Source organism: Sinocyclocheilus rhinocerous, unplaced genomic scaffold (genome assembly GCF_001515625.1).
Source record: "Sinocyclocheilus rhinocerous isolate Xijiao unplaced genomic scaffold, SAMN03320098_v1.1 scaffold494, whole genome shotgun sequence".
Classification (NCBI taxonomy): Eukaryota; Metazoa; Chordata; class Actinopteri; order Cypriniformes; family Cyprinidae; genus Sinocyclocheilus; species Sinocyclocheilus rhinocerous.
Genome location: NW_015628684.1, coordinates 625,147 through 639,165, shown reverse-complemented (window position 1 = coordinate 639,165; position 14,019 = coordinate 625,147). Strand labels below are relative to the sequence as shown.

The following is a 14,019-nucleotide window of genomic DNA, read 5'->3' as shown; positions in this document are numbered from 1 at the left end:
TCTATTCAAAAGAATGTTGTGGTCAATAGTGTCGAACGCAGCGCTAAGATCCAGTAGCACTAATAGAGAGATACAACCACGATCAGATGATAAGAGCAGGTCATTTGTAACTCTAATGAGAGCAGTCTCAGTACTATGATACGGTCTAAATCCTGACTGGAAATCCTCACATATTGACCATGTAAAATAGTTACGGACATACAGCACTTAAAAGTTGGAATTTGTGTTGAACAGTTATTTGCTTTGACATCACTTGCTCAACAAATGGATCCTCTGTAGTGAAGGGGTGCCATCAGAATGAGAGTCCAAACAGCTGATAAAAACATCACAAGTACTTCACATGACATGAGTTAACATCTTGTGAAGTGAAAAGCTGTGTGTTTGTAATTAAGAAATAAATTAAGACATTTTTATCATTAAGCAGCTAAAATAAGAGTCTCTTATCCATAATATTGGTTTCTCCAGTGAAAAAGTTGTCTTGTCTGAATCAGGAGAGAAATATGCACAGATCAAGCACCTTTTACAAGCGACAGTTCTAAATAAATATGCCTGTGGATTTTGATGTGAGAGGACAACGGGATAGTATTGAGGAAGCGTTATTATGGATTATGGACTGTATTTTGGCCAGAAGATGCTTTAAAGTGAAAACACCTTAATGATGGATTTGTTTATTACAAACACACAGCTCTTCACTTACGAAGATGTTAACTGGTGGACTAAAGTTATGAGGATTACTTGTGGATTATTGTGATGTTTTTCTCAGCTGTGTGAACTCTCATTCTGACGGCACCCATTCACTGCAGAGGATCCATTGGTGAGCAAGTGATGTAATAGCAGATAACAGTTGAACAAATATTCCAAGTTTTACCATTTTGCATATAAATATGCATATAAAGATATATTTCTCCAAATCTGTTCCAATGAAGAAACAAACTCATCTTTGATGACCTGTGGGAGAGTATGTCTTCAGTAAATTTTAATTTTTTTGTGTGGTGAACTATTCCTTTGAAATAATGCAAACACCTTAATCTCATCTTTGTGGCCATCTGTGGCATCACTGTTTCCTAGATGAGACATGATTAAACATGATCAACCATTTTTTTTTCTCGGTTACTTCAGAAGAGCACGACTCTGGAAGTCCCTACTGAAGATTAAAAGCCATATTCTCTGTGGCATCTCAGTTACCTCCATCATGGCAGAGACTCGACCAATACCTGCACAAACTGAGGTGCCTTCAGAGTCTCCAGAGGTGGAGTGTCCAGTTTGCTATCAGGAGTACGACCAGGACTCCAAACTCCCACGCATGCTAGAATGCCTTCACGTCTTCTGCACGGAATGTCTCCGCAAAATCCAGCTCACTCCTTTGCACCCGCCCGACCCCAACAGCGCCCCCTCAATCTCCTGCCCCCTGTGCCGCCACTCCACCCCGCTACAGGGTGGCGATGCATACTCTCTCCCCTGCAACTCACGGATTCTTGCCCAGTTGCCTCCCGTAGCCTTCCATCTGCCTGCGTCGGTGTCTGCCCGGCTGGCCACGGTGACCCAGCGCTTGGTGCTATCTCTGGGGGAGAGGGATACCCGATTCATAATCCTGCCCACTGTTAGTCTGAGGGTGGAGCAGATGGGAGAAGGCACAGAATTGGTAAACCCACCTAGGGTGCTGCTCCGAAAGATTGAGGTTCTGAGGAGACCCAAGAAGACCCTGATGTGCGTTCAGGTTCTGGCTGTCATCTGGATTATGTTTGTGCTGACTTGTGTGATTGGGGTTGTGTTTGGGCCAAGCCTCTTTCATAATTGAGAGATTAAGGACACGGGTGTATCTTGTTACATTAATATATGTATTCTGTCCCTGCATTTTTTAAATGACAACATTTAGATCATTATAAATAGATAATTTTGATTACATGTAAAATCTACAGTTACCCTGAAATTTGGACACTTAAAATGTATTAAAGTCATTGCAAAACATTTTATAGTATACAAAGTTTAGGTTTTTATAATATATAATTATATAATTATACAATAATATAATATGTACTTATATAATTATATAATTATACAATAATATATGGTTCAAAGTAAAGACAAAAAGTATTGTGGAACCTGGTTGACAAATGTTAGAGAAACAAGTTCATAGTTAATGTGATAAATTATATGTAATGACTTCATACATGTACATCCATTACAAATGAACCTTTTACTTACTTTTGCTATTACTTGCTTAAACCAAAATCAAAAAATGGTGAGGTTAGTTCTGAAAATAACTCTACACTAGTGTCAAGGAGATGATATTTGGTTTAATATTTTATTGAATTCAATACATTTTATTTAATACATTACATTTGGATTAAGTGTCCAAATACTTTATGGGCCTATTTTTCATGTTCATATTGTAGTGTGTACAGTTATTCCTGTCAATATTCTAAAGGATGGTATTCTCTGTTCTCTAACTTTTTGTACAGTATGTTGTTTTGTATGCAAACATGGAAAATATATAGGCCTGCAGCATTCAGTGTTTTAGAAAAAAATGCACTGTTGTTTAATTTGAAAAAATAAATAAAAAATCATGTAGACTGCCCAGCATGGGCCTTTTTTTCATGAAAAATGATAATGAGGTAATGAGTCCCTCTTGTGGATGATGCACATTAATACATCTGTGAGCAGTTTTGATTGCACGACATACAGATGTACAGTATTTTATCAATTTATCAATTCAGCTGACTGAAAAAGTTAATATTTTTACTATTTTTGTTCATTTATGTATAGACACGAACCCTAACATTTTGTTTACAGAACATAGTTTATTTAACAAATGATTGCATTTTTTTGTCACACTACATGTGACAAGTTGTCCGAATGGGAAAATGAAGTTTATCGACAATGATTTGTCAATATTAATGTCACATAGACCAAATATAATTACGACCTTACCTTCACGATGTGGAAATAAAAAGGGGCGGAGCTACATAAGGTAGGCTATTAATGGCTGTAAATATGAACAAAAATGTATCATTGAAAATATAAAATCATTCTTTCGATGTTTTGAACGAATCGTTATCATTGTTCATCCACTGATTCACATTTGTCTTTCGCTCAGTCCTTATAGAAGCGCCTGACTATCCTGTCTTCACAACTTGTGCGAGCCAATAGTTTTCGAGCTTGAACTGTCAATTAATATTTCATGACGTTTGTACAAAACTTAAAGAATCATTCGAGTGAATGATTTAAAAGGACAGTTCACCCAAAAATGAAAATTCTGTCATTACTCACCGTCATGTCGTTCCAAACCCGTAAGACCTTCGTTCATCTTCAGAACACAAATTAAGATATTTTTGATGGAATCCGAGAGCTCTCTGACCCACCATAGACAGCAATGATACCACGATCAACGCACAGAAACGTAGCAAGGACATCGGTAAAATAGTCCATGTGACATCAGGGGTTCAACCGTAATTTTACGAAGCTACGAGAATACTTTTTGTGCAAAAAGAAAACAATAATAACAATTTATTCCGCATTTCTTCTCCCTTACCGCCTTACACTATTTTGGAGAGTACCCCAGAACATAATCAACGTAATGAGCGTTGTTTACGTTCAGTTCGGCATGCGCACGCTGTCTACTGAACATAATCAGCGTTGTTTACGTTCCGTAGACAGCGCGCACAAGCTCTCCGATTCCATCAAAAATAGAGAACGAAGGTCTTAGGGGTTTGGAACGACATGAGGGTAATTAATTAATGGCAGAATTTTAATTTTAGTTTGAACTAACTCTTTAATGACTCATAATAACACAACAGCTGCCACCTACTGGCATAACCTGCAAAAAACGTTCGGTGAATTAATGTTTTAGTGAACTGATTCAAAAGATCCGAGTCACTGGGATGAACCAACATACTACAGGCTTAGATCTCTGCGCGCTCAAAATATGATCTTTCGCGCACAGAATTGTGGCAGAGATGTAATCCCATAACATACAAGCGTAGGAGTAACAGGGAGCATTTCATTGGTTGGACGTACTGAACGAACACGCCCCTTTTACTAAAAGAGTCCGTTTTGAAAATGAGCGAGGCTCGGATGTTTGTAATACAATATTAAAGGGGTCATATGATGCTATGTGGGGGCGTGTTAGAACAAGCCGTTTTAGGAGGGCGTGGTTAACTCTTAACTTTTATAAAGAATATCTCTTTGGTTTTGAGACTTTAGTGTTTGCAACTTTACAGATCTTCTTTATGCACCAAGAGCTTGTAACACTCCAAAGAGAAAGGAAAAATTGAAATCGCATCATATGACCCCTTTAACGAGTTGGTTAATCGGTTGAGTGAATGATTCAATAACTCGCTTATAAGTCATAACACAACAGTTGCCACCTACTGGCGTAAACTGCAGAAAGAGTTCGCAAACGAATCTTTGCGAACAGTGAACTGATTCAAAAGATTCGAGTCACTGGGACGAATCAAAATTCCCACTTAGTACCACAAAAGCACTCATATGGACATGCCCCAGTAGAAGCGAAGCAGTGGGAAGTCCTGGGCGCCTCTGTTTCGTCACACGCCGCGCTGGCCCTAGCAGAAGAGAAGTTTTTCAAACCCCCGTGTGTTTTCGTACGGGGAAAATGTTGTTACAACAGGGTAGCTGTTTGTAGGTGTATTTTAACGGAAATCATGACACTTTTGAGCGTTCAAGACAACAAAAGTTAGGCACAGTAGCGCTGTTTTTCTTTGTTTATGCTGGATGCGGTAGTCGGGGCAGTGTTACTGGATAGTAGTATTGTGGTCTAGGCGAGTTTTCTCAACCCCCTTCTCTCCGGAGCGCTGGCTAACATTAGCAGCATAGCTGCTGCCTCTTCCATACTTTCGTAGAACAACGGGAAAGTTGAGTTGAGTTGGGAGCCATGGCGGAGACTAAAATAATTTATCACATTGACGAAGAGGAGACGCCGTACTTGGTGAAAATTCCCATAGCGGCTGAGAAAATCACTTTGCTGGATTTTAAACAGGTTTTGAACAAGCCAAACTACAAATTCTTCTTCAAGTCTATGGATCAGGACTTCGGGTAAGCGAATGCGGGAAAACACACAAAGATGTGCATGAATAGCCAGAACAAAGGAGTTTTTTTTATGTGTAGGAAATAAATCTATTTGTATGTTATGTCCGATGTTGTTGTGAGGGCTAGGTAAGGGTTTTCTTCGAGAATGACACTGTTGTGGGTGGTCTAGTTGTATCAAGCCATCACTGCAAAGGAACTCCATGTCTCGACACAGTTTATCAGTTTCTGCAGTCTGGCTTTACAGGTATAGGCTAAACCTTGCCCATAAAATGAGTTGTGTTGTATGACACTGTTTGTACACCTCTAACTGTTTGATATGAAATAATAGTCACATTCTATTAAGGCTGATGTGTAATATAAGATATATAATTTCTTAAATAGGTTTTAATATGTACTACCGGCTAAAGGTTTGGAGTCAGTACGATTAAAAAATAAATACAGGTATTCACCATGGACACATTAAATAAAAAAAATATTTTACTATGTTACAAAAGATTTAGATGTTATATAAATATTATATTTTGGAACTTTCTTTTAGTAAAAAAAAAAAAAAAAAAAGTGTAACAAGTTTCCACAAAAACATTAAGCAGCACAACTGTTTTCAACATTAGTAATAAGCACAAAATCAGCATATTCGCATAATTTCTGAAGGATCATGTGACAATGATATACTGGAGTAATGGCTATGGAAAATTCAACTTTGACATCACAGGAATAAATTGACATTTTAAAATGTATTAAAATGGAAAAGTTATTTTAAAATGTAATCATTTTCACAGTATTACGGTTTTTACTGTATTTCTAGTAAATAAATACAATATTGGTGAGCAAAAGAGACCTATTCAAAAACATTTTAAAAATCTTACCGACCCCAAACTTTTGGTAGTGTGTGTAGCTATTCTGTCTTATGCATACACATTTGATCTCGTATCCCTTGTGTAATGAAATTCTCATCCTTTCCCTCACTTCTTTGCATACGGGCCAAGTTTTTAGTGTCCCACTGTTCTGCCAGTCCTTTTTTTAATAAAGAGTGGAGTTCTTTGTCACTGACCGCATATTTGGCCTGAATCGTCCTGCTATGGACAGAATACCAGCCAATACATCTCAGCCACATACTTGTCAGTTATGCATTCTCCAGATGCTACTGGAATGTCTGTGGTAATCTTAGCAAATTAGGATGTTATCATCTGACTGTAAATACTCCATCAGTTTGACAGCTTACACTTAGTTGATTTTGATATGAATCAGAGACATTCACCTAAAGCACTGTAAATGTAGAGCCACACTAAATCAAATGCACATTAATAGTCAGTTGTATTTAATTTATACTGCCTATCAACTATTTTACGTGCTGTTGGAGTCATGACAATGTTAAATTATATTAATAATGTTTTATTTGATAGCTATCACAATGCACTATAGAAGCTTGTTTCCAGCACAGGATTTTAAAAAAATTAAAAGGTAATTGTGATTTTTTTAAATCTCACAATTATGAATTTGAGCCAGAATTATGAGATAAAAAGTCAGAAATGTGAGATGAAAACTCACAATTGTTAGAAAAAATTTGAACTGTGACATAAAAAGCACAATTACCCTTTGTATTTTTATTCCCAAAACAAACAAACAGAATTGCAAGATTTATGAGAAAAAAGTCAGAATTGTGAAATATAAATTCAGATTTCTGACTTTTTCCTCACAATTCCAGATTTGTATCTCCCATTTCTGAGTATAGGCCTATATCTCGCAATTCTGACTTTTTTCACAGAATTCAGATTTTTCATCTTGCAATTCTCCAAATTGTGCGATAAAATGTCACTATTACCTTTTTAATTGTTTTATACTGTTGCAGAAACGGCTTTTATAATATGGACTTAGACCATAAGACAGAGCAGCAGAGGGTCTGTTTTGTCTTTCTCAATAACAATGACAAATTTTCATTTTTCAAGAGTGGAGCTAACATGGTGTTACAGGTAAAGGGATTTGCAAATTAGCATTTTTTAAAAACCTTGGAGCCAAAATGTCAGCCAGCTATGTCTAATCCTAGTAAAATAGTGCTAAATTGGGTTAAATGCATTACTAAGGATTTTACCGGGAAAGCGAAATCTGAGGACTTGATCGTTTCTTCTTTCCTGCCATGGAAGAAAGGCTGTGAATGTCTCGCCAGTTTTTGTTATTGTGGAAAGGGTGGACGTGTGTGTATTATTGTTGAACGGCGTTGGATGTGGATGTAAGCTGATACGGTAGTGGAGTGGGACAGAGCAGGCGGCGGTGCTGTGATGCTGCAGTGTGTAGAGCCAGCTGTCAGTCTGACTGTGTGTGGCAGGGGCTGAGGTTGATCCGTGTTTGGGGAGGGATATGGTTGGAGGTTGGAGACGGGCCATTTGCTTAGTGTCTGGGATAGAATCAACAGAAAGAGAGTGAGTGAGAGAGAGACCCCTTGGTTTCTCCAGGCCCCCTCTACATTCTCTCTGCTGTTTTTTTTTTTTTTTTAAACATCCCCTTAAGAGTACAGACCAGATTCCAGTGCAGTTTTATTCCTTTGACCTTATTTCTCAGACTGTGTTAATTGCAAATAGACCAAATTAAAATAAATATCCAAATGGCTGCTGGGCCAAAATGTAACAATCCTAACGCAGACTCGACAAGCCCAGAACTCATCTGCTGTAAGAGCTTTTGTTAAAATCAGGTTGTGCTTTGAGTGTGTGTGTTATTGTGTTAGAGGTCAAGGGTTGTTTTTCCAAGTACAAATGTTGGGCTTAATTAGCGTCGTGTCGTTACAGGGTTTGGGGGTGGGATTGTTTCACAAGCGGTAAAATGCAGGAGAGCTTTGCTTTCAGGAAGTGCTTTGTGAAATTGTTGTAGAGTTACATCGTCTAGTCAAATGTTTGTTTGGTTGCAGAGAAGACCTTGCAATGGTTTGTGCACTCGGATTGAAATTAGAAAAATAATTTAAAAAAAGTCATTTAATATTTCTTTAATATTAATTTAACTATTAGTGGTGTTTCCTAAGGCAAGCATCACTGTTATATTGCTGATACATATTCAAATGCATAACTCTGATTAAACTTTGACATAATGTGCTGCCAGTGCTGCATTGCTACTAAAAATATAATTGATCTTGTACATCCATTTTTATGCCTTGCAAACTTAAACATTTGTTTTTTCAGTGCTGTATTCTACTTTATGGCAACAACAGTTCTGCTGAATTGTCAACAAGATGTTATCTAGCTGGCTTACATAGATGTGTTGAGTCTTGGAAGCATCAGTAAGAATGTATGTACACTACTGTACAAATATTTGGGGCCATTTTTTACAGAAAAAACATTCAAAAATGTTTTTGAAAGAAGTCTCTTATGCTCGACAAGATTGCATTTATTTGATCAAAAATAGGGTGATATCCGGTAATTTGGGCCACTTTTTGGTTAATCGCTTGGGACACTAACAAAAAACCCATGTATGACATTTAACTGTTCTTATGATTAATAAGGACTGTTTTTAATATTTTTGTGTTGAATTGATGTAATAAAATATAATTGTTCAGGCCCTACAGGTTTTGAAACATTAGCTGCCCCACATTTTTTGAGATAGCAGTGTTCAGGTAAAATGGGCCGGCTGATCAGCAAAAATGGGCCAGTCGAACTGCAAAGGGAAATATAAATATTTCTGATAAAACACATTTAATTATATTTAATTTTATAATGTAACAGTGTAACATTGCTATTAAATTACATTTAGAACATCAATTTGAATTACATTAAAACATCAATTTCAATCAGTTTCATCAATAAAACAAATTTAATTAAAAATGTAACAATAACTTGAACAACTTGACAGATAAAGCCGTCATCAAAAATGCCATTCTCTTCACCACCTACTCTTCAACACACATACACATGCCTCACTAACATGCACACACAAACATAGTCGAGCACACATAAACACACATCACATACAAACACATTTAGAAGGTAAAATGTGAAAAAGGTATGTCAATTCAATTCAAAACAATACAATACAATACAACTCTCTACAATACAATATATTAATAATATAAATAATTTTAAATAAGAGAAACCACCAAAATTTCTGCTTAAACTCAACTCAGAAGGTGGCCCATTTTAACTGAAATTAATGGCTCATTTTATCTTAACACATTCAGGTAAATTGGGCCAGTGACTAAAAATGCTTTTTTTATATAAAAATCTGGATTATTTAGCAAAATTGGCATTTTATCTCACAGAGGCCATAAAGACATAGGTTATGAATCATTATTTCTAAATGTGCATTTGTTTTTTATTGATTTATCAACCTTATTATTGAGAAGATTGGATATGCCAGGCCACTCAGCTTGCTTTTTTTCTGGCCTGGTCTCAAAATGAGGCATTGCCCCTCCCCCTTAGCAACCTCAGACCAATAAAATCATTTGCTAAATATCAAGTACTGTTATGGCAACAATTTGAAATTTTTTGCAGTCATTGGCTGTTAACTTTTAAAGAGATAAGACACTCAAACCTTAAATGGCCCATTTTATCTGATGGCCCAATTTGCCTGATATCAGTAGAAATTGTAATATTGTGAAATATTATTACTGTTTAAAATAAAGTAGGTTTTCTCTTTTAATGTTTGTAATTAATTTCTGTAATGACAAAAAGCTGAATTTTAGCAGTCTTCAGTGTTTCATGATCCTTCAACCAAGAGCTTGTAACACTCCAAAGAGAAAGGAAAAATTGAAATCGCATCATATGACCCCTTTAAACCAAGAAGGCGAGCCATGGATGTGTGATGGATATGCGGTGAACCTCAGTCGATTCACTAGAAAGTGAAAGTAAAAACTAGGGCTGCATGATAAATCGCATGCGATATTTAACGCGCTCAGCGGTAAATCTCCATCACCTGCGGGCTTTCACATTGAGCAGCATTAACTACACAGATCCGTTGTTCACTGACGAGCTGCGCAAAACCACGTTCATATTCGCGCGATTTTTTGCGCAGCTCGTCAGAGAACAACGGCTCTGTGTAGTTAATGCTGCTCAATGTGAAAGCACGCACGTGATGGAGATTTACCGCTGATTACAGAACCGGCTTTCTGACAAGATGCGCGTTAAATATCGCATGCGATTTATCGTGCAGCCCTAGTAAAAACTGATGGTGCTTATGGCATCTGACGCTGAATTAACTGCGCATATTCTCTCAGAGATGACGAGAGACGAATCTACTTCATATGCTGATAATGGTAGCCTATATAGCTAAATGTTTTAATTTACTACCTTAATATTTCTCTTGTGGCCCGAACATAGACAAGTAGAAAAAAAAATAAAATAAAGAGAGGAGAAGCGTAGGCTATTTAATGTTAAACAGGTTTTTTTTTTTTCTTTTTAAAAAAAGTCAGTGCTTGAAATAAAAAAAACTTTTTCATTGATGATTGCAGTGTTAATAATTGTAATTATAGACCTATAATTCATTGTATAATAAACCTGTTTTTTTTTACCTTTTTAAAAACATTTTCAATGAGGAATAAACTAGCCTAATCTGTATTATCCTCGCAGCGCGTCAGTTATGTGGTGATGCGCTATGAAATTATTGCGGGGCAAATTAATTGTAGCCTAATATTAATTAATAGGCTAATAAGAAGAATGTAACAGGCCTATGTTAATTAAAAATGCCAAATTAGATATAACTAAAGTGTATAAAATTATTTTATTCAGAAATGTCATGTTCGTGATTTTTTTTAAATTTGTTAATTCGTTATTTAAAATAATAGGCCTACAAATTAGGAAACAGGTTCAGTTAATCGCAGGTGTCAGTCACAAAAATTATATAAAAAAATAATTAGGCTAAATAAATAGTGAGGACGACTGGCAACATCTGGTCTTAAATTCTTTAGACACCGCACTCCAAACAACTTTGAACATCGACTGAAAACACTGAGCTCAAATGACATTCATAATCGGCCTGACAGTAGTGTTTCCCGGCTTTACAGAATGAACCGGTTCGCGCGTGGAACCGAAAGTTACCGTTTCTTGCGGGCTGATGGGCGGGCTCTCTCCCTCGTCAGTGCGAGTTTTTAAGTCTTTTTTACAGAATTATGCATTGCTGCTGTTTTTCTAACATTTTCTAACACAGCTGCAAATTACAGTCCAACTGAATGAGTGAACACGCACGAATTTACATGCGCGAAATGCCCGAAACAGCCTGGATAACAATTGGCTAACACTGCTGTCAATCAAACTCATCAAGAATTATGCAAAAACATATTTAATTTATTTGAGATGTTATAATAGTTCTCTAATTGTGTTAAAATGGATTAAACAATAATTATTTAACAAATATTATATTTGTATAATAAACTGGGGGGGTCTTTCATCAGAGTGGGCGGACCTGTGCCCCTCAGGCCCGTCCGCTGCCTACTCCCCTGCTGTACTGTCACTTTTGATCAGTTTAATGCGTCTTTGTTGTAGGGATGCATCGATTCGGCTCCGTTACTGCCATCAGACGGACATTATCGGTCAGACGAGACCGACCCAAATCCGATATTCTGCGTATACTACACTGTGTTATTGTTAAGGCCCACGAAAGGAACAAAAACATTATAAAGCACCATAAAGTTTTTGTGCACTATATTTTAAGTGTTCTGAAGCCGTTCTATAGTTTAATGTTTAGTATAGATGAATATTTAAGTCAAGTTCACGTAAACTCTTCTCCCCGGTTAGTCTGTCTGTCATCCTCCATTCAGCATTCAAACTGCGTGTCGCGTTCGGTTACTACAGTCAAAACGATGAAACTCTCTTCAAGAGCGCACAATAACTGAGATTTAAAACCTTTAAAAGAAAAGGCTCAATAAAATATCGCACAGATATAATACACTACACTACACATCAATATCTCTTCCATTTTTTATGCTGCGCGCTGTGACTCCGTGTTGCTTCAAGCGCATCATTCTGCGCACGGGATGCGCATAAGCGCTTTGTGCCGCTGTGTATTGGAGCCATACCCTTTCGTATTATACTTTTGCGCAATGAAAGATTATTAATAGTCTTTTTTTTCTGTTCTATCATATGTTGCTGCCTTCATTACTGTGCTATGCATTTAAAAGAAATGTCTTTTAATTTTATAGTATATATTTTATATGTATATTTAGGCTACTTGTTTTTCATTAATGTATTTTACAACAATACAAAGAGCAATGTGTAACATTTTACCAGATTTAGTCCTACACTTATTAACTTTTATTTGTTGCCCATTAAATAATGTTGTTTCACTAAATGTTTAGTTTAGTTTAATGTTTTTATAAAATTATTGTGCACCCATGATTTTTCTAGAATAACTTTTGCTGCTGAATTATCCACTAACCTAGTTTATAATAGTATTTTTTCTCATAGATTATAATTATATTTTTCATTTATTTTTCAGTAAAATGAAGTTGTCTATATTTAGCGGAGTGTTTAACACACACAAGAGTGATGATCAGGTCAACACACAGAAGTATAGAAATTCAACATTGATTTAAAAAAAAAAACTGCGCTGGTATCAGATCGGATCGGAATTGGCCGATACTCAGAATTTTTGGTATCGGATCAGTTCTGAAAAAATGGTATCGGTGCATCCCTACTTATCGTTCATCTTATGAGTAGAGAGTAGAGGGGCTCTGTACTGGACAGAATCCGTGAAACCTTTCCACTGCTGGCTCTGTGTGCGCTGATAGATCTGGGTCAGTGGATCTGTCAGGGTTATCCAAGACACTGAGAGCGGTGCTGATTTTCAGACACACTCCCAAAGGAAACCCGTCTCTCTTTGTAAAGACTTCCTTTCGACTGGGACAGAGGTTTTTGTTTTTCAGACAAGAAAGAACAGTCCAGTATCTGCGCTTGGGGGAGCACTTTGGCTTAAATAAATAGGTCATGTCATAGTTCTCACGTTGTTTTCTAGATAAACGTATGCATATTAGTGTCTTGTCATTTCAATAGCATTAGGTAACGCTTACAAACCTTCCCTTTAAAATAAGCCCTCCATCACTAATGCATTTAAGTTACAGGACTTCATTTTATGATAGTTCATCCAATGCTCTTTTTATCTACCTACACTGCTTCATATAAGTTTTCTCAATATCTTAACAGAAAATTTCCCCCGAAATTGTAAACTATCCCTTTAATCACAATTACAACTGTATAATACCAGCAGAAGTGTCACGATAACAAGTAGTATGATGATACATGTTGTATGGATGTGATTTTTGTTATTCACTTTTATATTATTAAATATTATTATTTATTTGTATTTAATATTGCACAAAAAAAATCTAAATTCTTTTAAATTGTAATAATATTTCACAATATTATAGTTTTTACAATATTAAGCCAAACTTGCACATGTACATGGGTCAAAGACGAAAAAGGGTTTAAGCATAAAAACAAGTGTAATACTGCTTTAAATTGTTGTTGTTTTTCCCAAAATTTTTAAAAAAGTTTTCTGTTTAATTTAATTGCAATTTTGTTTTTGTTTTTCTGAGCAAAAAAATAAATATCATACATTTTTCCCTGATTTAAAGAAGACACGCACTAAAATGCATATTTACAACTCAATTAACTACAAATCAATTTATGACATATTAAAAGACTAATTACTTTCACCCCAAATACTAATTAGTTGTAATTTTAAATTTTTTTAATTTGCCACTATCCTAGGTTTTGCCCATTTGTCAGTAAGAATTTTTACTCATTTAAAACACAATAAAATGTAATATGCTCCCTTATTCTTTTATATATTTTAATATGTACAAGTCAGAATAAGCATGTTGTTTGAATTTTTACTTAAATATTGTATTACACTGAATGACAATGTAACATTATTTCAAACAAATTGACATTTTATCCTCCAAAAATGTATTTGAAACCTTAAAAGTAGACACTTTACTTACATTTAATGTGCTTTCTATGGACATAAAATCACTTTTGTAAATTTCTTTTGATGCGGACA

At 35.9% G+C, this 14,019-nt stretch overlaps 2 protein-coding genes across 2 annotated transcripts in view; both read left to right on the top strand.

The window, feature by feature from the left end:
- The first annotated feature begins 1,075 nt into the window (after window positions 1–1,075).
- Window positions 1,076–1,798, top strand: LOC107738070 (uncharacterized). The gene has a single exon (XM_016549749.1). The coding sequence runs from the start codon at window positions 1,076–1,078 to the stop codon at window positions 1,796–1,798; it is 723 nt and encodes a 240-aa protein (XP_016405235.1).
- Window positions 1,799–4,522: 2,724 nt separating this feature from the next.
- Window positions 4,523–14,019, top strand: part of LOC107738023 (segment polarity protein dishevelled homolog DVL-2-like) — a 20,718-nt gene continuing 11,221 nt past the window's right edge. The window contains exon 1 of the mRNA XM_016549689.1: window positions 4,523–5,052. Coding sequence (XP_016405175.1) covers window positions 4,892–5,052 — 161 coding nt within the window. The 5' untranslated portion in view covers window positions 4,523–4,891. The remainder of the gene's footprint in view (window positions 5,053–14,019) is intronic.

Bases quoted from the DNA above. Each gene is read 5' to 3' on its own strand.
- LOC107738070 (XM_016549749.1), top strand. From the start codon at position 1,076: ATGATTAAACATGATCAACCATTTTTTTTTCTCGGTTACTTCAGAAGA.